This window comes from Podarcis gaigeae (genome assembly GCF_964106915.1).
Source record: "Podarcis gaigeae genome assembly, chromosome: 15".
NCBI lineage: Eukaryota > Metazoa > Chordata > Lepidosauria > Squamata > Lacertidae > Podarcis > Podarcis gaigeae.
The window spans coordinates 2,856,513-2,884,261 of NC_139692.1; the positions used below are offsets into that span (position 1 = coordinate 2,856,513).

The window sequence follows — 27,749 nt, forward strand, 5'->3', positions numbered from 1 at the left end:
GGGTGAAGGGCGGTATATAATAAAATTGTTAGTAATAATTTAAAATAAAAGATTGGGGAGGGGGTGGAGAGCCCAGAAAATCCTGTTGCCACCCCATACCTCAAAGCAAGCCCCAACAGCAAGAGTCAGAATTTGTGTCCCCTCCCCTTTGAAATTCCACCTGAAATTGCATCTACAGTGGTACCTCAGGTCAGGTTAAGAACTTAACCTGGAGTACCACTGTATACAGATAAATTAGCATATGCAATTTTCTAAAGGGTATTTGTTGCTGCCATTTATTCCTTTATGGTTTTAACTAACTATAACTGAGTAGTTTTTAAAAGCCTATCTTTTGTTTGCCCCTATATGTTTTGAGTTTCATGCTTTAAGCATGACTCGTACCTTAAGGTGACTCATACATTTCTATATACCAGTAAATGAATAGCCGCAACAGACCACACATTCCTTGAGGTGTTCCTTGAGGTGTTGTGCTGTGCAAAACTCCAGCTCGGAATTGTAATGCAGCCAGCATTACATTGATAGACATTTTTGCAGATGGGCAGGGCTGGGATTAGGTTGGCAGTGGTTCCACCAGTGGTTTGATTTGGGGGGAACTGATGCTGCTTTGAAGGCTAGCACTATCTGACTGGATGCCAGCTCGCTCCACCCTGCTCAACATGTACATTTGTAGATAAACAGGTACCAAAAAAATGACACAAATCTGCTAGCTGCTCTAACCAAAAATGAAACTGAACTCTGGTGCAGGGGTAGCCAACCTGGTACCCCCAGATGTTGTGGGTTGCAGCAGCCTTTCTCCACCTGATGGCCTCCAGATGTTCTTCTCTACAGCTCCTATCAGTCCCAGCTAGCATGGCCCAGGGTCAGGGATGCTGTGAGTGAGTCTCAGTATCAAAACATCTGGAGGGAACTATGTTGGCTGGCCTACTGTGGTACAACCTTTCCCAAGCTGGTGCCTTCCACATGTTGGCTGGAGCAGGTGGGAATTATACCCCAAACATCTGGAGGGCATCAGGTTGAGGAAGATCGCAATGGTGGCTCAAAAACCCTGCAGCAGGCAGGCATTTTAAGAGCATTGCCAGGAAGTTGCATATAATTGTGTTACCAACATCTGTTTGGTGCTTGAATCAATAACCAAGGATCACCAAGAGCTTTATAAAACATCTATGGTTGTTTTCTTAAAGGAAAGCTGGCCCAGAAATATGTTTAAATACAGCCAAAAGCAAACCATTTCTTGTGTTTTAGGCCGTAGGCAAGCAAAAAACTTTTTATTTGTATGTGAAACTCAGGCTTCTTTATTATATTACATCCCATCTTTCCTCCATGGAACTCAAAGCAGAGAGTGATTCCCCTGCCCTCCACTGTTTAGTTTCACAATTCTGTGAGGTAGGTTAGACTGAGAAATAGTGGCTGTGTTCAGATAGCACATTTATGTAGTTATTAATTTATCTGGCCAAGTTATATACCACTAAATACTCTAAATAGTAGTCTCTAAATACTGTACACGTAACCAATAAAATAAAATAAAAACCATTTTAAACCATAAAATTGGAATTCATTTAAAATGCCTGTTGGCATTTCAAAGTCTTCAGTAGGCGTACTGATGATGACAAACCATTGCTTGTTATGATGGGAATGCGTCTAGCTTCTCTCCAGGCTCATACACTCCTCTTCCTCCTTCAGAGCAGCCATAAGGAAGAGCTTACAGAATAGCTTGTGGTGCTGTTTAATGATTACTATAGCTTGTCACCTTGCTGACAAAGGTCTGTATTGTTAAAGCTATGGTTTTCCCAGTAGTGATGTATGGAAGTGAGAGCTGGACCATCAAGAAGGCTGATTGCTGAATAATTGATGCTTTTGAATTCTGGTGCTGGAGGAAACTCTTGAGAGTCCCATGGACTGCAAGAAGATCAAACCTATCCATTCTTAAGGAAATCGGCCCTGAGTGCTCACTGGAAGGACAGATCCTGAAGCTAAGACTCCAATACTTTGGCCACCTCATGAGAAGAGAAGGCTCCCTGGAAAAGACCCTGATGTTGGGAAAGATGGAGGGCACAAGGAGAAGGGGATGACAGAGAATGAGATGGTTGGACCGTGTTCTCGAAGGTACCAGCATGACTTTGACCAAACTGCGGGAGGCAGTGGAAGACAGGAGTGCCTGGTGTGCTCTGGTCCATGGGATCATTAAGAGTCAGTCACGACTAAACGACTAAACAACAAACAACAAATACAGTGGTACCTCAGGTTAAGTACTTAATTCGTTCCGGAGGTCTGTACTTAACCTGAAACTATTCTTAACCTGAAGCACCACTTTAGCTAATGGGGCCTCCTGCTGCCGCCGCGCCGCCGTAGCACGATTTCTGTTCTCAACCTGAAGCAAAATTCTTAACCTGAAGAACTATTTCTGGGTTAGCTGAGTCTGTAACCTGAAGCGTATGTGTCAGGGGCTCAGCTCTGACAGTATGTAACCTGAAGCATATGTAACCTGGGGTACCACTGTAGCTTGTTTAAAACTAGCCTTCTCAGTAGTGGTGCCCGCCTTCCCATCAGATGTCAAACAGATAAGTAACTACAGTATTCAACCTTTAGAAAACATCTGAAGGCAGCTCTGTACAGTATAGGGAAGGTTTTTTTTATGTTTAATGTTTTATTATGTTTTAATATGTGTTGGAAGTTGTCCAGAATGGCTGGGGCAACCCGGACAGTTGGATGGGGTACAAATAATAAAATTATTAATAATTATTATTAAGACAACTTAAAACCATTGTTTATGAAGCTGGGTGGTTTTCAACAAACCACTGTTTACAATTAAGAAGAGTGTATGGTTCAGATCCAGCACTGAACTCCGTTTAATCAAATCAGAAGTGAAAACTCCCCATCTTATCCTTGTGGCCATGCAGCAGGTGGAGAGTGCAAGTGTGGGGAGAACACACCAGCCCTGGGGGAAACTGGGCTTGTTTTCATCACAATAAAAACACACTATGTCTGGATGTGGTGACTGGTCCAAGGTCACCCATGAGCTTCACTGCAGAGATGTACCGTATTTTTCAGTCTATAAGACACACTTTTTCCCTCCTAAAAAGTAAGGGGAAATGTTTGTGCATCTTATGGAGCAAATGCAGGCTGCGCAGCTGTTGCTGAAACCAGAACAGCAAGAGGGATCTTTGTGTAGCGATCCTTCTTGCTGTTTTGGCTTCTATGTTTTATTCTTGTTTTCCTCCTCCCAAAACTAGCTGCGTCTTATGGTCGGGTGCATCTTATAGACTGAAAAATACGGTAAATTGAATCTGGAGCACTCTCACCACTACAACACATTATCACCAACAATCCTGCAATATAAAGCCTTATATTGTAGCTCTATAACACAACTGATGTTTCTTTCTGTTCCCTTCATTTCTTTGCTTCCCTTTCTGCAAGGAATTTAAGTCATTAGTGTGATCTGTTTGAATTATGTATATTAGCTCAGTGGCAGGTGCCTAGACTGGCCGGGGCAGTATAGAAACAGTCTGTTTCTTTTTTAAAGCCAGAGGTTTATTATTTATCATGCCCATTCAGCTCTTTACTCAGTACAGCCATGACGTTGCTGAGCTGAGTCATTCTCTTGACTGGAATTTCCAGCTTCCCAAAGGCCTGTATCAGAGCTTTCCAAACTTTTCATGTTAGTGACACACTTTTTAGACATGCATCATTTTGCAACAGAGTACAGTAATTCAGTTTTACTAGCAAACCAGAGGTTAAACTAACCCCTTTCCAGCCCTGGCAAGGAGCGTTCATGCAACACACCTACACATTGCAGCCGACACACTAACGTGTCATGACACACAGTTTGGAAAGCTCTGGTTTATACACTCAAACCTCTACAGGCTATGAATACCAGCAATTTTATATCCCAGAGTCCGGCTGCTAGACAAAACTTATCTCTCAGATGCAGGCTGGCTGTGCTCTTCACAACTCTCCTAATGGAAACCGTGCAACTGGCTCTCAGCAAGCAAGAGGCATGGGCAAATGAGGGCCAAGCATGGCTGTAGGCAGGATTTATTTTAGGCGGGGCTGCAGAACCGAGTTATCACTGATGCAATTGGTTAGTTATTATTATTTATTTGCTTTAAAGGGGGCACTTGCCCTCCCCGTAGGCCCATGGGCCCATCTGTTTTCATCTGGTGTCAGCGGGGTTTGTTATGCGGGCCTCAAAAACAGGCAGTGTCCCAGCTCTCTCTGGGCCTGTGAGAGAGCCTGTATTTTTAGCTTCATTAACTAGGAAATCCAAAATTTTGGGTCCTGTCCAAACAAGTGCCAAAGTTTTGTAGTTTTTTTTGTCAGGAGTAGTAATTGATACATCCTACGAAACTGTGGCACTGGTTTCAGAGGGGATCCAAAATTTCAGGGTTTGTAGTTACTGAAACTCATTTTCCTGAAACATTGGGGAACTTTGTTTCTGTTGGTTTAGAATTCAAGAGAGACAACGCTCCAAATGGTCTGTTAAAATTAGCATGGCAAAGCTACAGTTTTGTCACCACTAAATATGTAGTGCAATTGTGAATCACCATTTGTACACTTTCACGTTTTGTATAGCAATGCACAATACTTCTTAGGTTAGACTGTTTCAGAAGTATTTTTCTCCATTTATTTGTGTGTGTGTAGAACGAACAAATTTACAAAAGTAGGGCACATTTCATGGCTCTGCAAAAGCTCATGCCGCTAGTCCTCTTGAAAGCCTAAGGTTGAGATGCTCCCATTAAACACGGGGCGGGAGGGAAGCGCGCACTTCTGAAACCTCCAGCTGCAGCTTTTTTCTCTGACGGCGCGCTTGTCAAGCGTTATTCTGGCGCAGGCGCCGCCCGCCTGCCTGGTTCACTTTGGAGAGCTATTTTGGGCGATTCCCAGGGCGGAAGTGAGAAAACTATGGAGGAATCCGCCTTTAGCATAGCTGCGCGAGTGTGTTGCTCACACCCCCACACATACACAACATGTAGCAGTAAAGGCAGGAATTATTATTCCGGCTAACTTTTAAAAAGTCTTACTTTTTTATGATTGCTCAGAAATACATGACCCTGTAGATCCAAAGGGACTTTGCTCCCAGGTGGGTGGGTGCAGGATCAAACCCGGGGCGCGCTGATTCAGTTAATCATTTACTGTACTACCCGCGCTTCACCCTAAGGTCTCAGCACAGTGCAAAACAATTCGCAATCACAAAAAACAAGGCGGGTCCTAGAATTGTGTCGGGGGGGTTTGTATCTTCGGATGAAGAGCGGCATCCAAATTTATGGCATCATCTGCAGCTGAAGAGGCGCGTCTTTAGCTTGGACGGCTGCAGAAAACAAGGCTTCTTCAGTGGCTGGGCTTTCTGTCGTAACCTGCAAACGTCGTATGAGTTTTTAAAAAATTATTATTATTGGCCAAGGATCTCAACTCCCCTCTGCCTCGAGGGGGACTACCCTGCTGGGTTGTTGTTGTGAGCCGCGCAGTCGCAGCCCCTTGGCGCTGCGCCACGTGGAAAACCGCGCAGACACAGTTCGCACGTGCAAGTTACGCCCGGATCTGTCTTTGCCTTGAGGTTTTTCGTATCTGCAGCCCGAAGGGATGACGGGGAGTGCCGCCGAGAGGGCAGTTTTCGCCCCTTTCAAGCATCTCCCGCTTCCTCCCCCCCCCCCGGAAAAAGGCCCGTGATCGCTCTCTTCCAGCGCTCACTCTTAGAGGGAGAATTCCCCGCCCCCGTGATGGGTTTTATTATTTCCTGCTACCCGGAGGCTCCCACCTCCCGCCCCGCGTGGCGCCTCTAGCCTTTTCTTTTCTCCGCCCTTGGATTCCCGCCAAGCGCCTCGCCCCTCTGTGCGCATGCCGGACGGGGTGGAAAGGCGCATGCGCCGTCCCACCGACAAGGAAACGCTTGGCCAAGCGAGAGGAGGTAGGCCGCGCCCGAAGCCGGGGGCTCGCCTAGATGTCTTCGCTGGAGGAGGCGCCGGTTGCGCCGGCCGCGGAGGGCGAGCTGCCCCCGGAGTGGGAGACGGACGAAGAGCGCATGGCTTTCCTGTTCTCGGCCTTCAAGCAGAGCCGGGAGGTCAACGCCACCGAGTGGGACAGCAAGATGCTCTTCTGGAGCGAGCTGGTGCTGAAGTGGGGGCGGCGCCGCGGAGGCGTCCGGACCTGCCTGCGGGAGCTGCAGCAGGCCTTCGAGCGGCGGGGCAGCGTCCCCCTGGGCCTGGGCACCGTCCTGCGAGAGCTGCTCAGGTACCGCCCGGCGGCGGCGGGGGGGGGGCTCCTCTCTCTCTCTCTCTCTCCTCGGCCCCCCTCGCTTAGCCTCCTTCCAGTCTGCAGCTGTGCCTCTGAGCGCGTGCAGAGGGAAGTTCTTGCCCTGCTGGGCGAGGGGGTGCTGGGGGAGGGCGAAGAAAGAAGGGGCAAGAGAACACTTGTTGTTGTTGTCTGTTTACACCCTGACTTTTCCCTTGACAGGGACTCAAGGCGGTTGGCAGATAAAAACAACAGCTAAAGAAGATGGGGGAAATCCCACAATCATTAAATAACATGATTAAAACTATCAATAGCTATAGCTCTCTATGTATCTATCTAAGCTCTTAAAATATACAGATAAGTACAATAAAAACAGCACAGCACCAGCTGTTTCATTAAAAGCAGTCAGTTCCCAAAAGCTTGTTGGAACAAGAAAAGCTTCACCTGCTGGCAAAAGGACCATAATATGTGATCTAGTAAACTATTAGTTCAGTTCTATTTAAACATCCATCAAGGCATGACTGCATATTGATGTCAACCAAAATATTTATGTTGACAGCTAGCAACTCTGTTCAGCTCAACTTTGTGTCAAATAAAATAAAAAAATTCCTTCCAGTAGCACCTTAGAGACCAACTAAGTTTGTTACTGGTATGAGCTTTCTTGTGCATGCACACTTCTTCGTTTTGTTTTGACTACGGCAGACCAACACGGCTACCTACCTGTAACTAGATCTGTGTCAAATGATACTGATATTCAGTTCTCTCTTGCTTTTTTGTTCTTCTGTAAGGTACTTAGGGAGTCCTTTGCCTAAAGAATGTGGTTAATAAATAAAATTAACTCTGCTGTTGTGAATAAAATTAGTAAAGATTTCTGGCCATATAAGAATTTTACTGGTCTTTAACATCATTATCTTATTATTATTATTACTGGTCTTTAACATTCTTGTTTTCCTGCCACTGCTACTCTTCTGGAGGCTGGTGTGCTGATCTTGTATGCATTTGAGTGACCTTTGCATAAAAATTTCCCCAGGTAGGGAATGCACATAACATGTTGGCTAAACAAGTGAAAGGAGAGGTTGTGGATAACTCAGCTCTGCCCCCCCTACAGGGTCCCCAGTAGCTCTCAACACCCTACAACTATTTTAAGGGCAACTATAAGGCTTTAAGGTGGCATAACATTTATTTATTTATTTACTTACTTACTTACTTTCCCATTCTTTTAGGGCCAGCCATTGCAAAACATTTTACAATATATATATTTTTAAGAAAACAAAGTAATTAACAAACATATCAAAACTCAGCATATTTAGGAAGCTATAATATCCTGGTCCCAAACTGTTCTGAGCTTTGTTTACATCTGGCACCAGAAGTCACCTGTGTGATACCTTCCATATATTACGGGGCTACCACAATTTTTTTCTCAGGTTTTAGATAGCCAGTAGGGAACCTCTGGCTCATGGTCTCACCAGGGCTCCCCATTTGGCCCACTAGGCTATTCTGGCTAAGCCACGCACACCAGCCCAGTGGCGCTAGCGAAATTCTGTGAGTAGTGTGTTGGGAGGCTCTCTACTAGCCCTGACAATCAGCTGGTTGAACATGCCTGCAGGGAGCTTTGTGCTGTGCTTTGAAGGTCTTATGAGGACCGGTTGAAGGAGCTGGGTATGTTTAGCTTGGAAAAAGGTGTCTGAGAGGAGGTAAGATAACCATCTTCAAATATCGGGCTCAAACCAATGGCTTCAAGACAAGAAAGGAGATTCCGACTAAATATCAGGAAGAACTTCTGACAGTATGAGCTGTTTGACAGTGGAATGGACTCCCTAAGGAGGTTGTGGGATCTCCTTCCTTGGAGGTTTTTAAGCAGAGCTTGGATGGCTATCTGTCATGGATGCTTTAGCTGTGCTTCCTGCATTGCAGGGGATTGGACTAGATGACCCTTGGGGTCCCTTCCAACTCTACAATTCTGTAATTTTACGAAGCCCTGACAATCAGCTGTTTGTCAGAGCTTCAAAGCATTGCACCTCCGCTGTCAGAGTTGTCTGTGGGGGTGGGGAAGGGGAGATAACATTCCAACATGCCAGCCAGATCCAGTTCCCCACCCTGTCCTGGAGAGTGATCTGTCTTAGCATGTTTATTTTACAAGTTGAAAACTTGGACTCCCATGTTTGCCTAACGTTTGGAGTTGGCATCTATTAATTGTTTCCAATGAGCTTATGAAATGGGAAATTTTCTGTGGGGAAAATAAAGCACTGGAAAATGTTCTGTTCCGCATTACTTCTTTTCAGCCATTTCCAATAATAACGTGATGAAACAAACTCTGCATTGAGATTGCTTTTAGTATACTAACCTGCTCTGTCAAAAAAAGTTCTGCTGTTATTTTAAAGTTCAACCTTATTTTACAGCACTAAACTTAAATCCCCATGCACTCAATTTCCTCCTCATCTTTCTTTGCGGGTGCAATGGGGGCATGCCCAGTATTCTCTTGTGACCCTGATATTTTGTCCCTTATTGCTTCCTGCATTTGTTCCCACTTGTTGTTCTTACATTTTGATAATTCAAAGGTAAATTACAAATATCAGGAAGTAAAGTAAGATACTCATGTTAATATTGCATACATTATTTGTATACATAAATTGTTTTAAATAATTTACTCAATAAATAATAACCTAATTGACTATAGGTTGATAGGTGTAATGTCTCAACCTTCTTCGATGTGAAAGAATAAAATGCATAGTCTGTTAAAAGTTAAAGTTAAAGGGTTTCTGTTCCTCCATTTCATTATTCTAATAAAATGTAAACAAGTTCCATTGTTCCAACTGTTAAATACCTGATATTAGTTTTTCCAGCCCCCACAGCAACACAGTTTCAGTATATTTAGCACTTTTCCGATGGCATATGTACTGCAGACCTATACTTAACTCCGAAGTCCCTATAGTACAGGGTGAGTCTTTTAAAAGAGGCCCCATGGAACATGTGTACTCTGTATCCACGGGGCCTCTTTTAAAGGACTCACCCCGTATCAACCTTTTACAGTGGTAGTCTCACTTTTTAAAGACCTGGAGCCCACCTTTAATCCAAACATGTACCTGGAGACCCATTCCTTATTATTACTATTACGTTATATTTGCATAGTGATAGTGCTGCTGTTGCCCATCTTGAAGACTACTGCTTTACAGTATCCTCTGCATTTATCATACCCATACTTCTTCAGTACAAGACAGCAGTAGCATGGCAGTCACAGAAGGCTGATTTTTGTCAATTTAGATAAGTATTCCCTTTGGCTTTGCTGAAACTTACAGAGTTTATATATTGCTCTTCCTTCAGACGTGGCAAGTTGCAGAGGGAATCTGACTTCATGACCAGCGTAGACAGCAGCTGGATCTCCTGGGGCGTCGGGGTCTTTATTCTGAAGCCACTGAAGTGGACCCTGTCTAGTGTATTAGGTGACAGCAAAGTGCCAGAGGAGGAGGAAATTCTGATCTATGTGGAGTTACTTCAGGTAGGCTTTCTGATGCTTGGCGATCACATATCATGAGGATGTTGGGGAGAGCTGATGGTTTCTGTTATGCAATGATAAAAAATATTGTTGAGTGTTTGGGAAACACTTGAAGAGACCTGTAGCTGAAGAGACCTGTACAGTGGTACCTCGGGTTAAGTACTTAATTCGTTCCAGAGGTCCGTTCTTAACCTGAAACTGTTCTTAACCTGAAGCACCACTTTAGCTAATGGGGCCTCCCGCTGCTGCCGCGCTGCCGAAGCACAATTTCTGTTCTCATCCTGAAGCAAAGTTCTTAAACCGAGGTAATATTTCTGGGTTAGCGGAGTCTGTAACCTGAAGCATATGTAACCCTGTAGCACTGTAGTTGTTTTGATATACAGTGTTACCTTGGTTTTCGAGCGTCTTGAAAACCAAATGTTTCAGAACCTGAATGCCGAAAACCCGGAAGTAATTGCTTCCGTTTCTGAACGCGCCTTAGAAGTTGAATGGCTTCTGCTGTGTTTTTTCCTTTTTTCTCCATTGAGGTGCCCTTTGCGCCTCGGTTGTCAAACGTTTCGAAGGTTGAACGGTCTTCCGGAATGAATTATGTTCGACAACCAAGGTACCACTGTATGTTCAGGAAATCACTCAGAGGATCCCTCATGCAGACATACCCGACAGTTCATAGAGCTGTTGTGGATTACCAGGAACATGGATATTTAATGAATGTGTACTGCAAATTCTTCTCACGCTTTTTCAGAGCTCTCTACCATCTTTATACCTTAATGTATTTCTTGTTTAGTTTTAAGTTCAGATATCTGCTCCCTGTGGAGCAACTTGAACCATGTAAATATAGTTTGGCGTGGCGCTTTCCATAATTCCAGGATGTCTTCAGTCAAGTGTAATTTACAGTAACCCAGCCAATCACTGCGGCTTTAACTCTGCACTGCGCTGCACTAAGAACAGCATATATCTTTCCCATTCAGTATCATCTTGCTTAAATATTCAAGTAATTAATTTTTGAAAGAAGCCTATTTTCTCACCCATGTAGGTTGAGAATAGAATAGAATTATTGAATAGAATTATTGCATTGCAATTTGTGATCATATTCTGACTGGGAATCAGTAGGAATCCTTCAGAAAGGGAAGGAAGAGCTGTAGGCCAGCTCACTTCCATAAACATGTTCCATTATATATTTGAGGAAGCAGAGAAATCTGACCAGATTAGCAGTTCTCCTTCTCACCCTACGACCCTCAAGTGTTATTGTATCTCTGCTTTAATATTTAAAAGTTTCTCCTTTGCTCTTCACACCCAGAAACCTTAAAGATGAAGGTAATCTTAGGGAGTAGCAGAGTGAAGATTAATACTATTTTTAAAAAGCATTTTTATATTGTTCTGCTGAAAAAACTCTCCCAGGTTGTTGTTTTTTTTGTTGTTGTTTTTTAGCTTAGTAGTAAACAAGATAGTCCCTGCTCTCAGGCTTTCAATCTAAAAGACATGATACAGTAGGGGAAAGGGATGAAGATGTAAACAGGTGAACTCAGCCACTCGTTTTTATAGTTAAAAGGTTCTTATACAATGGTACCTTAGGTTACATATGCTTCAGGTTACATACGTTTCAGGTTACAGACTCCGCTAACCCAGAAATATTATCCTGGGTTAAGAACTTTGCTTTAGGATGAGAACAGAAATCGTGAAGCGGCAGCAGGAGGCCCCATTAGCTAAAGTGGTGCTTCAGGTTAAGAACAGTTTCAGGTTAAGAACAGACCTCCGGAACGAACTAAATTCTTAACCTGAGGTACCACTTTAATTGCCAGCTTGAATAGAAACAATTTGGAGAAAGTAGCCAAAGTGAGCTGGCCGCTTAGCAGAGTGGCCTTGCTTCTGGTCTTTCCCTGTGCTGCCCGTAGTTGTTCTTTAACTGCATACCTTAATTAGACATGTGTGCTGACTTATACTAACTGTTTATTTGCTGCAAGCTAAAGACCAGAAACAGGTGAGCTACCGATTATCTAATGATACTCAAATCTAGTCTGTAGCTGAACAGTAAAAACCACTGATCTAAACTGTGGTGTGCTCTGTACTGTATTGTGAATGAGGTTTGAATGTCATCCGTAGCAATGCCTTGCCATTTCTGAGTCAGGTTAGGATATTAAGCAATTCTGGTTTAGTTTGTTCATGGTACCCACAACAGAGGTAGGGAATAAAGAGTTCACTGCAAATGGTTATTTTTTTTAGGAAAAGGCAGAAGAAGTGTATCATCTCTACCAGAATTCCACACTTTCTTCACACCCTGTGGTTGGCCTGTCAGAGCTGCGTTCCCTGTGCACTAGCATTTGTTCAGACGAAAGGACGTTCTGTCTGGTGCTGCTGCAGCTGCAGAAGGAAAAAAGGGTCACGGTGCTGGAGCAGAACGGCAATAAGGTAGGGTTTTCATATTTTGAAGAGCAAGAAAGAGGACACATTTGCCGACTTCTAATTTTAACTACGGATTGCTATGATAAGACTCATTTTACATACCAATGAAAAAGAAGACATGTCCTGGAAAAAAGAGGATATATGGCAACTGTAATAAAGAGTTAAAATGTGAGTTGCATTTCTGGGAGTTGTGCCGTGTCTAAATGGAAATAAGTTAGGCCAAATAAAGCCAGTCTTCCATGTGCCCTGTGCTCACTCATTCAGCAAAAGGTTCCCCCTCTAAAATGAAAACCCAAAGTGGCAATGAAGATATCTGCAGCATTTAAGTGAGATAAGGCAGCATTAAGATGAATTTGTCATTTCATAATTAAAAAGGGAAACATGGGCTTCTGGGCAAGAGAAGGGTTGGTCATATCCTCATCTGTAATATACTGTCATCCCACTTCCTCCAAATAATTCTGAGGTTGTGGGAATTTGAACTTTTTTGGCTATGACGTATGGAGTGAACATAATAGTTCAGTGTTTCACAAATGAAGATATTCAGTGTTTCACAAATGAAGATAGAGACATGCTTATAACAGCGTTGGTGCAAAAATCATTGATACCCCAAATCTATGTTGCTGAAATGTCTTCTCTGACGGCTGTATTCATCACTTACTCTTCAGTAGACTTCCCACTTTAGATACCAAGAGGATGTTTGTTCTTTTGGTTAAATATAGGCTAGAAAAAACACATGTTACCTCATAACATGGGTAGGCAAACTAAGTCCCGGGGGCTAGATCCGGCCCAATCGCCCGTGGACGGTCCAGGAATCACCATGTTTTTACATGAGTAGAATGTGTCCTTTTATTTAAAATGCATCTCTGGGTTATTTGTGGGGCCTGCCTGGTGTTTTTACATGAGTAGAATGTGTGCTTTTATTTAAAATGCACCTCAGGTTATTTGTGGGGAATAGGAATTTGTTAATTTTTTTTCCCTTTCAAAATACAGTCCAGCTCCCCACAAGGTCTGAGGGACAGTGGACTGGCCTCCTGCTGAAAAAGTTTGCTGACCCATGTCCTATAATTTGTTAGCAACATATTCAAATAAGGTGTGTGTGGAATGGCAGCTTGAGCACTACATCATGCCTGTGCTTTTATATATTTACATTAGAGATAAGATGCATCCACCTCACAGCTCAAATTTTAATTTCTGTCAACCAGGGAAAAAGATGTTGAAACCTGAAGAAGTCCAGCAGCTCTAATAAAGTATCTCTAAAATACAAAAATAGGGATGTATACTGGAAAGCAGAAAGTCTCCCTGGGAAATAAGAGACAATTGGACCTTAAGATGATGGGATGAGATCTTATGTCATCATGAAATTCTCTTTCAGATAATGAAATTTGCTCGAGGTCTTCATACCAAAGTATCTCCAGTGAATGATGTTGACATTGGGGTTTATCAGCTCATGCAAAGTGAACAGCTGCTGTCTCAGAAAGTGGAGTCCCTGGCACAAGAAGCAGAGAGGTAATATGGGTGTGTGTCCTTTACATCCTTAAAGCTGTCAGTTATGTCACAACTCATGCATTGCTGAGCTGTGGTCCTTCAGGCAAGGGGCATCTTTTAATCAATTTTTATTAAAAGTTTTCCACATAAAATACAATAAAAGCCAAACTAATCTAGAGAAAAGAGATAAGAAAAAAGGAAGAATAAGAATATAAAGAAGAAGAAAGAAAAGGAAAAAAAGAGAAAGTGAATACAAAGCCCTCTATCAGAATCATATCTTAACCCTTTATCCACACACAGAAGAGTGAACCCTCCCAGCTCTCACCTGCATGCTTCTCCTTCTTTCTCCAGCCTCTCTACCCTGCTCTTCACACAAGGCCCCTCATCTTCCGCCCACCACCTTCCTGTGTGTATCTTTATTACAGTGGTGCCTCGCAAGACGAAATTAATTCGTTCCGCAAGTTTTTTCTTCTTGCGAGTTTTTCGTCTTGCGAAGCACGGTTTCCCATAGGAATGCATTGAAAATCAATCAATGCGTTCCTATGGAGACCGTCCGGGGACAGAGGGGAAGCGCCGCGCGCCTTCCCCTCTGTCCCCGGACCTGTTTTAAAGCAAGGGGCAGCGGGGAGAAGATTGCTTCTCCCCGTTGCCTGCCCCGCAATCTCCTCTGTCCCCTCTTTTGAAGCAAGGGGAGGAGGGGAGAAGATCGCTTCTCCTCGTTGCTGCCCCTTGGTTCAAAAGGGGTCCGGGGACAGAGGGGAAGGCGTGCGCGCCTTCCCCTCTGTCCCCGGAGATTGCGGGGCTGGCAACGGGGAGAAGTGATCTTCTCCCCACCACCCCTTGCTTCAAAAGAGGTCCGGGGACAGCGGGGAAGACGTGCTGCGCTTCCCCACTATCCCCGGAGCTTGCGGGGCAAGCTTCGTTTTGCGAAGCAAGCCCATAGGGAAATGCGTCTTGCGAAGCGGCTAAGAAAACCAAAAACTCCTTTGTCTAGCGAGTTTTTCGTCTTCCGAGGCGTTCGTTTTGCGGGGTACCACTGTAATCCAAAATGGATCTTCAAAAAGCAAAGCGTAAATGTAGATAGAATTAACCAAAGAAAAACAAGAATTGGAGATCATAGAAAGAAAAGAAAAGAAGAAAAGAAAACAAAAGAAAAGAAAAGAAAAGAAAAGAAAAAGCTGGGCAATTGGGTATATGACAGTTATTCAAAGTATGCACTCCAGGATCACAATCTAATTGTATTATACAGCTGTTTCTCAATCTGCTAGGTGTTGTTTTTTCAATCTTCCATCCTGTTCATCTCAAATTCACCTTTTCCTACTCAAAAGTCAAAAAGTAGCTCTTCAATTATTATAATTAAATGTCTTAAATAGTCCTCCAATCCAGTATGATGAATTTCTCCCCAACAGTTCTGAGAAATCTAAAAAGCATAATAGTCCATATTTATTTGCTTGTTGTGTCTTCATTGCTTTGTACAGTGGTACTTCTAGATGCGAACGGGATCCGTTCCGGAGTCCCATTCGCATCTAGAAGCAAACATAACCCGTGTCTGCATGTGCACGGGTCACGTTTCGGCGCTTCTGCGCATGCACATGATGTCATTTTGAGCACCTGCGCATGCGCAAGCGGCGAAACCCGGAAGTAACGCGCTCCATTACTTCCGGGTTGCCGCGGAGCGCAATTTGAACACGCTCATCCCGAAGCACATTCAACCCGAGGTATGACTGTACTCAGTTCCATATATTTCAGTCCCATTTCCTGTTGACCATGCTTACTCTTAACTTAAAGGAAAAAGGAAAAATCCTTCTACTTTTCCCATTTTTCATTGAAACCAATTGTCAAGAGCTTTATTCACTTCAATTTGTGCACATGGCCCTTTCTCTCTCAGTTCCATCTTTGCCATCTTTGGTTCTCTCTTCATGTCCATATTCATAAATCCATTCATTTCTTCCGGCATCACAACATCTTTCAATTCATCATCTGCTGTTTTCCATTTTGCCTTTACCTTCTCATATTCCATCAGAAGAGAATCCATCTCTTTTTCCACAGGTCCTGTGTGTTCTTTAGTCTGATGCATCTCTGAACCAATCTCTTTGAATGTTCAATGCATCTCAGCTCTTAATTTTGTCAGCTGTTCATCCAGCAGCCGCTGCATGACACCAACAATAGATGAGGCATTTAGCGTTGCCTTTGCCATATTGGGTTCTATTCATCTCCCCCTTTGGCAGTCTCTGCATCCAGGAACTTGTGCATGTTCAGGCAAGGGGCATCTTCACTGCTGAACTACAGTTAACTATGCTACCACTCAGTGGATTTGAACTACGGTTGACTATTCTACCACTCAGTGGATTTGTAACTGGCTGACCGACCGAACCCAAAGGGTGCTCATCAATGGTTCCTCTTCATCCTGGAGAAGAGTGACTAGTGGGGTGCCACAGGGTTCTGTCTTGGGCCCGGTCTTATTCAACATCTTTATCAACGACTTGGATGATGGACTCAAGGGCATCCTGATCAAATTTGCAGATGACGCCAAACTGGGAGGGGTGGCTAACACCCCAGAGGACAGGATCACACTTCAAAACGACCTTGACAGATTAGAGAACTGGGCCAAAACAAACAAGATGAATTTTAACAGGGAGAAATGTAAAGTATTGCACTTGGGCAAAAAAAATGAGAGGCACAAATACAAGATGGGTGACACCTGGCTTGAGAGCAGTACATGTGAAAAGGATCTAGGAGTCTTGGTTGACCACAAACTTGACATGAGCCAACAGTGTGATGCGGCAGCTAAAAAAGCCAATGCAATTCTGGGCTGCATCAATAGGAGTATAGCATCTAGATCAAGGGAAGTAATAGTGCCACTGTATTCTGCTCTGGTCAGACCTCACCTGGAGTACTGTGTCCAGTTCTGGGCACCACAGTTCAAGAAGGACACTGACAAACTGGAACGTGTCCAGAGGAGGGCAACCAAAATGGTCAAAGGCCTGGAAACGATGCCTTATGAGGAACGGCTAAGGGAGCTGGGCATGTTTAGCCTGGAGAAGAGGAGGTTAAGGGGTGATATGATAGCCATGTTCAAATATATAAAAGGATGTCACATAGAGGAGGGTTTTCTGCTGCTCCAGAGAAGCGGACATGGAGCAATGGTTCCAAACTACGAGAAAGAAGATTCCACCTAAACATTAGGAAGAACTTCCTGACAATAAGAGCTGTTCGACAGTGGAATTTGCTGCCAAGGAGTGTGGTGGAGCCTCCTTCTTTGGAGGTCTTTAAGCAGAGGCTTGACAACCATATGTCAGGAGTGCTCTGATGGTGTTTCCTGCTTGGCAGGGGGTTGGACTCGATGGCCCTTGTGGTCTCTTCCAGCTTTATGATTCTATGATTCTATGAGTTAAGGCATTTGGTAAATCATGACCTTGTTTTTATAAAGCTTCTTTATAAAAGGGTACAAAAAATATGAGCGGAGCAGATCTACAAATGCTTCAGTAGTGATACTGAGATGCACCACATGTGTGGTGCTACAATCTCCCATCAGTCTAAGAATGACCACCTAATACGTAATAAATAAGAAACTGAGCTGCTTACACTTTGCTTTTATAGATGTAAAGAGGAGGCCCGGAGTGCATGTAGAGCTGGGAAAAAGCAGCTGGTAAGTCCTGAGTTTTCTTAACTAGGCAACCAAAAGTTGTGTGGGATGTGTACGTCCAAAGCCAACCTGCTTCAAAGGTCATGTGTTTTCGTGTGTTTAGCACATGGGTGGGCAAACTAAGGCCTGGGGGCCAGATCCAACCCAATTGCCTTCTAAATCTGGCCTGCGGACAGTCTGGGAATCAGCGTGTTTTTACATGAGTAGAATGTGTGCTTTTATTTAAAATGCATCTCTGGGTTATTTGTGGGGCATAGGAATTCGTTCATTTCCCCCCCTCAAAATATAGTCCGGCCCCCAACAAGGTCTGAGGGATAGTGGACTGGCCCCCTGCTGAAAAGGTTTGCTGACCCCTGGTTTAGCACTTGTCAAGCCTCTTGTTGAGGTCGAAGGGCATCTTACTGCAGCACAAGAACCTTTTCATGGGCATAAATTAGCTCATTTTGTAGTATGAGGTCTAATGTGTCTTCTGTCAAGGTACTGCTTCGTTTATAAAATTGTTGTGCTTTCTTGGGTGTTCAGAGCACAGTCTCTTCTTTCTTTAGCTAATAGAACTATTACTTTACCTGTTGAATATTTTTGGTGACAAGAATAATTGTTACCATTCAATGATAGTGTTGAAATAAACAAAACCCTCTTCCTTTTTTTTGCTTTGAGAAACAATCCTGCCTTACTTGTACCACTTAGGCACTTCAGAAGAAACATACACACAAAGTAAATTGTACCAACAAGGTACTTTCCCCTGCATCTATAGCAGAAGCTGACAGTTTCAGGACTTTTCTCTGTAACTTGCTAAATGCTGTGCATTTCACTCTCCAGCACTGAAATGCACATTTACCTTAAAAAACCACAGCAACAGGGGCAATTACGTCTCCCTCTCTCCCAGCAGCAAGCAGACAAATGCAGTCTTAAGGACATTCATTCACTTAGCTGGATAAGCTTTGAGGGGAAGACAACCACTGTGCATGTTCTCCTGCACTGAGATGACTCTTTTAAATAGGGAGCCATTTCAGGCTGCTCTTGATGGTTCATCAAAACTTTGCCTTTATGTTCTTAGGCACTTAGGTCTTTGAAATCAAAACGAAGAACAGAAAGACGTATTGCAGAACTTCACTCCAAGCTGGACGTAGTACAAGGCATCCTGGACCGGATCTACGCCTCTCAGACAGATCAGATGGTATTTCTTTACTGATGTCTCGCCATCAGCTCCGCTTTGCTCTGTTTAATTCTTCTGTCTAAGATTTCTGCTTGAAGATCTGCTTTATGTTGGAAATACACATTCTTTCCACTGCAGTTTTGACTGATTTATCAGTCTGGGGCTTGTTCACAAACTTCTTACCTCTTGCGGCTATAATGGAGGTAGCCAATGTGGTACTACTGTCCAGGTATTACAGTCCAAGTCAGCATGACAGATAGTCAGGCCTGATGGGAACTGTACTCTAGCAGCATCTAGAAGGCATCACATGGTATTTCCTGTACTCAAATATTTCTTCCTTTCTATCTCTCTGCTTCTCTTCCTGACACAGAGCATGCATTGGCTTTGGCACGTCTATGGCCGGTTGATCCCCGTTTGCCTGTTGTTGTGTGTCACTGCTGTTAGCAAGATGCCTCAGTAGACATGTGTTTCATTCTAGAAGCTTTATAAATTATAAACTTTAGACATTGGCAGTAGTACTTCTTGGCAGATTTACCCAGTAACTTAAACTCACATAGTATTTATTGATGTACATACACATCATCAGTGAGGAATTGCTCAGTAATGATAAACATTTTCTTGATCTGGGAGAATTAGCTGATTAATTCTAACCAAGCAGAAGCATGCAAAGCGTAAAAGGAAATGGAATTGTGTTTATAAAGCACAGCTTGGAAGGCATGCTAACCTGCTCTCTCACTGGGCTCACTTTGCATACTAAGCCTCAGTCTAGGCCCAATCAGGCCTATGGCAGGGCGGACCAGTGAGTGGCTTCTGAAATACGGACACATGTGAAGATAGGAAAAAGAAGCAGATGTGGAGGCCACAATTTGTAGTGAAAGTACCTGTGGGAGACAGGATAGGGAGTAAGCTTGGTGGAGAATCCTGAAGAAGAAAGAACTGGGTGCACTGAAACTCCTGAGTCTTTCAGAAAAATGTTGAAGAAAGTAAGACGTCCTGAAAGTGGCTCCTCTGCAAAAGTTCACTGTCCCAAGCAGATGGCTTGCAAAATATTTCAGTTGAGATTACAACCGTAACTCCCTCATCTACTTTTCCCTCAGGCCTAAAGCGGCCTCCAGACAAAGTAAATCCAGCTGAAGCCATTTTAAAAATCATATATTGAGGTAGAATGCCTGCCAGAATCAGTATTATTTATTATTTATTTAGAGCATTTATATCCTGTTCTTCAGCCCAAAAGGCTCCCTGAGCAGCTAACATGAAATTAAAACAAGACACTCCCTAACCACAGACTTACTTACTTACTTACTTACTTACTTACAAATAAATAAATAAATAAATAAATAAATAAATAGGCTATTTAAAAAGGTGAAGAACTGCAACAGATTACTGAAAATACTTGTAAAATAACAGGCTATTCTCTTTCCTCCCAATAAGGTATTTAATGCTTACCAGGCTGGAGTTGGAGCTCTGAAGTTATCCATGAAAGATGTCACCGTGGAAAAGGCAGAGAACCTGGTGGATCAGATTCAAGAGGTACTATAAAGAGGAAAAACAAATAATCTCTATACAAGTGTTAGTTAAATGAGAATCACATTCGTGCTGCAGGTTGCTTCTTAGCTTTCCATTAAGTGGTTTTTTCTATATCTGCCTTTGCTTAACCCCTCTTAGCAGGCTTTATTTCAGATGCCAGGGTGATGTAGTGGTTAGAGCAGGGGCCAATGATCTCCCTCCAGTCCTCTGTCTGGCCCTTCAGACTCTCCTCGATCTACACCCCTCACTGGCTCTGCTGCACATCGTCCTGCAGTTATTTTGGAATCTGTCCTTGGAACTGCAATAATGGAGAGATGTAAATGTAGAACCCTCTGAACTGTTTGTGACTAGACTGTAGTCATTGGAAGGTTGCCCATGAGGTGATGTGTCCCTCAGGCTTGAAAAACGTTCCCTAGCCCTGAACTAGAGTGTTGTACTCAGCTAGGGAGAGCCAGGTTCAAATCCTTGCTCACCCATGAAGCTTGCTGAATTGTGGACAAATCACTATGGTCTAGCTTAGCCTGCCTTGCAGGATCATTGTGGGATTAAAATGAAGGATTTGATGTGCGCCGACTGAGCTCCTTGGAAGGTGGATTAAAAGTGTAATAAATGGCAGTATCTGCTGCTTTTTTCAGCTTTGTGACACCCAGGATGAAGTAGCGCAAACCTTAGCAGGAGTTGGAATCAATGGCTTAGGTGAGTCCAAACTCTTAAGCCTCCAAACCCTTGTTGTTAGGTTTTCTACCTTACAACCTCATATTCAGACATTTGAACAGAATCTTCCTCAAATGGTGGTGCTGGTCTGCATGGTGGGAATTGTAGTCCAAAATATCTGGAGGACAGTGGCCTAACATAGGTTGCCAGTGCCCTAGGCAAGGCAAGTATTGCGCCCTCTAACCTGTGAGCAGAAGCAATCCTACATCACAGGATTGAGGAAAATGTTTGGGGAGCCCCACCAGCGAGAGTCTGTCCCTACTCTGCACTTGGGGCATCTAGGACCAACTGCTGACAGGTTATGGTGAGCACAGAGTAACCCTTCAGATGGGAGAAGCACTCCAGTGGTGCAAACCCTTCCCTTGTCAGCATGCACTCTGCACAAGCGCTGAGGCTCCTTCCTTTTTGTGCACCTGAGGAGAGCACTTGGAGAAAAGGTGGTGGTGACGGTGGATTTGGTTTCAAAGAGCGGCACGTGGCAGCGGAGTACCAGGCCACCAGGGCTGTCCTTGAGTGGGCTGGGCAGCACTGTCCCCACTGGAGTGGGCTGAAGCGAGTGGGAGTGTCTCTGCCAAGGCTCAGGACAAGGGCGGAGGAAGCTGGCAGCAGGCAGGACGGAGGTGCTGGCTGCCACTTGACCATCAAAGCGTCTTCATGCAGCACTGCTGCTGTTGCCAAGCAGAGCCATGGAGCAGTGGCAGGACATGCATCCATGCCTCCTCAGGCTGGGGTCGTGTCTTGCTGCCCGCCTGCCTCCCCCAACAAGGTGCTCGCAGCCAGCCTGGTGCTGCCTGACAGTGAGTTGAGGTGACCCACTTGTAGCTTGTGCTGGTGCAGCAGACCTGGGCTTGAATGGGAAATGCACAGACACATTTTCTCCCCCCTGCACACACAGAAGGAAGCCTTGAGGGCTTCGTCCTTTCGCCATAGTGGTGGCGAGGATCAGTTTTGCGAGCAGAAAGAAAACTTTGAGAAAGGAGCTGAGCCGCCACAGTAGCTGAGGCTTGGAGGTGGGGAAGCATCCCTTACCCAACTTGCCACCCACCGCATACTTGCCTGAGGGACAGGCTGACATAGTGCCTCTTGTTGTCTGTAAAAGGCATGAGTGAGGTGGGTCCCATTCCCAACTGTAATATATTGCCACTATTTGACGATTTTTTTGTTAGGAAAAACAACGAGAGCGCATTCTCAGTAGGGCTGAGCAGAATAAGAGAACCTTCTTCAAGCTCTTGCCCTTCTTACAGATCTTAAGAAGGTTATAGTGCATCTTACAGCTATGTGTCCTGGAGCTGATCTCTCTTGTTGAGCATGTCTTCCAATCCTATGTGCAGTTAGTAGGGAATAGGCACTGTTGTACTCTGTGGGACTTCATTCTGAGTAAATTCATCAGCAGCCCAAGCTGTATGTCACACTGGAATGCATTTGTTCTTCAGTATCAGAAGCTGATGCCGAGGAACTGGAAAAGGAGCTGGACACTCTTCTCCTGGACTCCTCAAAAGATCTTCTGGACCTGCCTTCCGTTCCACAGAAGCCACTGTTTCCTACGTCCGTAGTGCTTCCTAGCATCTCAGATGCTGAGCTTGAAGCAGAGTTGGAAAAGCTCACTCATTCAGTTGGAGGTATGTTTCTGTTATATTGTTTTCCAGAATCTAATGTCTTGAAGACCCAGTTTGCAAATCCCAGTAAACTATAGCTAATTGACAACCATGAATGTGCTACTTGGCTTCTTAATTAATGCATTTATTCCAAGCATTAATGCATGGAAGAAAGAAGCCACAATTTCTGGCATTGCATTATGTCCGAACTGGAGGTTGTGGTCTGTTTTTGCTAACAAGCTACAATCTGTAGCCATGATTTATTCTTTGCTTACTGAAAGTGATTTGTTTGAGCAAAACAAACCACAGTCCCTGGTTTGGACATGATGCACAACCAGGGATTGTCGTTTGCTTTCCCTTCAGCCTAGTGGGGAAAAGCAAAGGTGGCACAGTCAGCATGTTTGTGGTGAACTATTGTGGCATGCAAACGAGGCCAAAACTTGTAGAGATCCCACCAGCAGGCTCCCTGCAGGCTTATGCTCTCTTTCTTCCCAAGTGTGTTACTCTGGGCTTCTTAGCTAAGTTGATTGCATGCCAGTACAGAATTCTTTTTCTAGAGGATAATTAAAAGGACCTGAATCTTGTTCAGTTCCACACCTCTCTCTAGCTGCTCTGGTAGTGTCCTTCCAACTCCTAAAGCTCCTTGTGCTACACAGTCATCTCATTTACCCTCTGAGAATAAAAATGGCTGCTTCTCTGTTGCCCTTTTTAGGATTTAAATCTGAGCTTGGATGCAAAGGTGCATGAAGGCTAGCAGGCCAGGCATTCCCTGGCCACAGGTGGGAGGCCTACCCAAAGACTTGGGTGTGTAGTAGATGTGGCCTATTGCCATAGATTCATAGGGGCAGACCTTCCTGCTTTCTAGCTTTGAAAATCTCTTATATCCAACTAAGGAGCAAGAGCTGTTTAGCAGGGGGTATGCATATACTTTGTTATTTATGTAATTGTCAGTGGAAATGGTGCTTTACAAAATAATAAAAAAGACAGGCCTCTTCCCCACAAGCTTAACAATGTAAAATTTTAATTGAGTGTAGGCATGTTGTTATGCATACTTAAATTTGCTTCTGCCGCTGTTGCAAGTGTGTTTGACCGTCTTCCTTTTTGCATCATTTACAGGATTGGCACTAAAGACTGACTCAAAGGCCTCTGAGCCCAAAGGAGCTCTGGAACTGCATCTCTAATGACTCAATACCACCTTCGTGCTATGATGATGTCTTAAATTTTGGTGATCGTAACTACAAAAGTAACTTGTGGAATGTGGGCTTATGTCCCCTCCTTGCTCGATGGCACTTTTGTAAGAGACAGGATGTACCTGCCATGACAATCCATCATCTTTCAAGCAGATCCCAACTGCTGTTGCTGTTGTCTTTTCAGTGCCAAACTACAGTGTCTCCAGTTGACATGTTCACCTGTGTTGCCAGTCATGGTTGCCCTTCCCTGGCAAGTTGACACTCCTGCTGAGATTTTAACTTGTCACACGACACTCTGAAGGCCCTCTTTCCACTACGTGAAACTGAAGCTAGTTGTGCCAGCTTTGGGGAGAATCAGAAATGCAATAGGATCACAGCATTCCTGGCATCCAGCTGTTCTGTGTGTCTGTGCAAAACACTTGCTGCACATGAGAAAGATACTGACTCTGGTAGCTCTCGCTGGGCAACAGGCACACACACACACACATGTTGATGGTCTTTCTGTTCTTCCTTATCTGTGTTTGCACGATGTGGACAACATAGATGTGTGACAGTTTTATTGTAGGAGACTTTTTGTTGCTGTTTCCACAAGGGGGTAGTATCTGCAAGCACAAAATGCCACGTAACCCTTTTTCAACAATAGTAGTGTAGCCTTAAATGGGACCTGCAAAGAATTCTAAAATGTAGGGGTTTAGGGCTTTTTGTTGCTGCTTGACGATTATAATCTTTTGATGTTTAAGAAAGTACTTTTCAGTTTATTTGTAGGAAGAGCAAGTAACATTTAACTTCTGCTTTGGTGGAATGCTCGCTTTAATACTTCTGAGAGATTTAGGGTGAGCTTTTTAGCCAGAAATTTACAGATGATGGCTTCATATCTTCTGGGAGGCTATTCAATCATGTATGTTGGAAGACCTTTAAAAATGGCAGAGCTTTGGTTTGATATCTCTGCATCTGATGTATTTCTTGGGGAGAGTTGCTGTTTCCTTTTAACACAAAAAAATGTTGATGGAATGCAGGATGGAAAAGCTAGTGGGCAAGTGCCAGTTAGCCTATTGAGATGACTTTTATTCATCTGGGGGGAAATGCAGTTCTTGCCCTCTGCAGAACACCTTTTACAAAGTAAATTATATTCTGAGTAGAGCCATTGGAGTGAATCAACCGGAGTTCGTCGTATGTAGGACTAGCATTGGATGCAGCGCTATGAGACAGGCCTGCACTTTTCCTGGATGGAAGTTGTTTTCTAGCCACATTAACTGCAAAAGGGAAAAGTGGCACTTTGCTTGTGTGTCAGTGCGCTGCATGAAGCACACAGGTGGTGGGAACCTTTTATATAATGAGAAACTGTGGGTCAGTAGTGGCTGTTGGTAAACTTGCAGCCTATTCCAAGACTGAGTATACACTCTAAAGCACAATGGTCTGGATGGTGTTTGCTGCTGAGTGAGCTGTGATTCAGGAAAAGTGAAGCAAAATGTTTTTTTCAAGGAAGAGATCTGCCTAAATTGGAGGTGGGAGAAACAGCTGGCCTTGTCTCCTCAGTGTGCTGTGCTAGAATCAATACTTTGCTGATTCCCTCAAGACACTTTTTCTGAAGGCAGATGGCAAATGGGAGTTGCACTGAATAATTTTAATGCCATAATCATTTGTTAGAAAAACAGTTAAGAGAGGGGGGAAAGGTAATCAATCTTTAAAATAACCAATGATGTAATAAAGGGGAGGAAAGTCTTCAGTTCCTCTCTATTGTTGTTTAACATGCTTCACTTTGCATATTATTCTCCCTTCATGGTTTTGTTTATTTGAAACACTGTCCATTTAGATATAATGAACAGGGCTTGGAGAACGCAGCCCTTTGAACAATCAGTATATTGGATTCCATGATGCATCTAAACCTTTTCTTGTCTCGTAATGAGATCTTCTCTGTTGCCTCTAGCTGGAGTTGCTATTTACACTTTAATTTCATACAGTGTGCTTTTTCCTTTGCTACTTTTGGACAGTGATCCTCATTACAAATGTAGCTTGATTTTTTTGTACAAAACTAAAGGAAAAAATGGTGCCTCAAAATTGTGGAAATGCCAGCTATAGGAATGTTGAGTCTTGCTGTGAATCACAGAAATGTCTGGGTTCAGGTGTGCTGAAAAGAAAGCTGACAGCATTCCTGGTTTCTAGAGCTGAACTAAATGTGATGTGTGGTCCGTAGTTCAGCATTGCATAGCTTCTCTTTCACAGATAGCTGAAGTGGGGACCTCTGAACTGAAATGGGGTCATAGTGGGGGTGAGAGATTTTATTAACCCTTTGCTCCTGCACTTGTTGACCTGATTGGAATTGTGTCTCCTCTCTTGCAACCTGCTGTTTGCAGTGGAAGGAAAGCATAAATTCCTTCCATTGCAAATAGTAAGCTTGGAGCAGGGGTGTGTGGGGGTGTAGTTTTTGATTGGGACGGTGGCAAGAGCAAAGGGTTAACCCCCACCCATACCACAGTCTCAGTCCAGCTCCCCCCCCCCCCCCCCGCACTGGCCACTGTGAAATAAGAATGAGATTTGCAATGTCAAAAATATGTCAAAGGTCACATCTCATTTGCCTCTGCCTGCCTTTTTAGTACTCTGTGGCAGCTTTAGTCCTCCCCTGGAGCACTATCCCAGCCTAGTTTGGATAAATGGAAAATAATAGGTACCCAATCTTTTTAGCAATTTCATTAGGCTTGCTGCGAGGTTGACCTGCAATGCCAGTTTGGAACCAAGGAAGCCCAGTGAATTCTCATTGAAGCAATAAACCTCTGCAGACCCCCTCATTCACCTGCATGGAAACCCTGGTTGCCTCTTGCTGCTGGGCTAGTGCGTAAACATACAAAGCTATCCTTTTGTGCACTGTCCTTAAAAACAAACCACAATTCTGTGCCTCGGCAATCCAAATTCTACTTTCAGGTGGGGAGTTGAATTATGTGACCGAATTAAGCAAATTCACACAATTCTGCAGTCTCTCTATGTGTAATAGTTACTTTTTTGCTACTCGGAGGAGGAGGAAGGATACTGAAGTCCTGTTGCCAACTTCTAGAAATCCAATTCAGCCAGGTTTCTGCCTTGTGAGACTTGTAAGGTGTCAGTGCCTGGACCCTTTTAAACACCGTTTAAAACAATGAAAACAAAAAACAGATTCCAAGAATGCTGAATTATTTGCCCACCACAACAAAATGGCATACATTCATGCACAGCCCTGTCAATAGGCAATAGTTTTAAGAGGATTTGAGTTCCAAATGCATTGTAAACAGCTCTATTCTGTAGTCCTCATAGCAATTTAAAGGAATAATTACTTTCCATGCCTCACTTCAAATCCTAGATCATTGGGATCAGTACTGTTTTTCTGCTGCTTTCAGAACCAGGTCCTGCTTCTCCCTCTAATCTGTACAACATGCAAGAAGTGGAGGTTTTATTGTATGTGTCCCTAATGTGTCTGTATCTAAAATATTGCTGCTCAGAGGGCTGGAAGAGGCATTCAACAGTCAATATTGAACAGCTTGTTCCTTTCTAGAAGTGGCTTGTAATTTTCATGCTCCGGCACCAAGCGGGAATGTAATCAAGATGAATGAAGAGAAAGGAAATCTAAAGTCTCAATTGTTTAAAAGTGGGCAATTTGTAGAGAAGGCAGTTCTGTTGGACGTGAGAGAGAGATTAAAGAAACTGCAAATTTAAATAGTGTCCTGGTCGTGGGTGAAATGTAAAGTGTACTGCATTGTAGTTATGCAACCACACAGAGATTAGAACTTTGTGTTTGCTTGTACTCTCAAATTCTGTACCAAAATATCTCCAGCTTCATTCTCCAAATGTATGCAAACATTTTAATTTTCTTTGTAGCTAACTGGAACCATAGAATAGTGGAGTTTAGAGGGACCACAGATCTTTTGCCCAATGTGGAGTTCGAACCCACAACCTTGAGATTGAGTCTCATGCTTTAGCAACTGAGCTAATTGGCATGTGTGTTGTGTGAATTTGAACTTTTTGGGAGAATATATTTCAACTAAGAAACAAATGGGAAGGATAAGAACAATACATGGGAAGCCCTGATGGGTGAGGGGTCAGTAAGGAATGTATGAGGAAGGAAATGTGACTTAGTGATTGAGTGGGCAGTATCAGTAGTCCAAGAGTTCACAGCTTTGCTGCCCCTTGGGGGCATGAGCCCTTTGCAGACACTGCTTGGCGTTGTTTTTTACAACCTTGAGAGCTCCATCAGCCCATCCAGGTGAGACTAGTGAGGGATGGTGGGAGTTGTAGTTCAACAAAAGTTTGAGGGCCTCAAGTTCCCCATCCCTCCTCTAGAGAGTTCATG

At 43.8% G+C, this 27,749-nt stretch overlaps 2 protein-coding genes and 1 long non-coding RNA gene across 3 annotated transcripts in view; 2 read left to right on the forward strand and 1 right to left on the reverse strand.

The window, feature by feature from the left end:
- The window catches only part of R3HCC1 (R3H domain and coiled-coil containing 1), a gene marked incomplete at its 5' end in the record, with an annotated part of 426,543 nt that overhangs the window by 349,502 nt on the left and 49,292 nt on the right, over nucleotides 1-27,749 (forward strand). The window lies entirely within an intron of this gene.
- Nucleotides 5,292-27,116, forward strand: CHMP7 (charged multivesicular body protein 7). The gene is made up of 10 exons (XM_083713677.1): nucleotides 5,292-6,225; nucleotides 9,547-9,721; nucleotides 11,939-12,124; nucleotides 13,491-13,624; nucleotides 17,204-17,252; nucleotides 18,307-18,426; nucleotides 19,837-19,935; nucleotides 20,568-20,628; nucleotides 22,080-22,265; nucleotides 23,358-27,116. The coding sequence occupies exons 1-10, from the start codon at nucleotides 5,936-5,938 to the stop codon at nucleotides 23,420-23,422; spliced, it is 1,365 nt and encodes a 454-aa protein (XP_083569803.1). The 5' UTR covers nucleotides 5,292-5,935; the 3' UTR covers nucleotides 23,423-27,116.
- LOC310832249 lies at nucleotides 7,585-14,017 on the reverse strand. Its single transcript, XR_014558198.1, has 3 exons — nucleotides 11,506-14,017; nucleotides 9,279-11,270; nucleotides 7,585-7,599 (listed from the first exon to the last, which is right to left on the reverse strand). It is a non-coding gene; the product is annotated as an uncharacterized lncRNA (long non-coding RNA).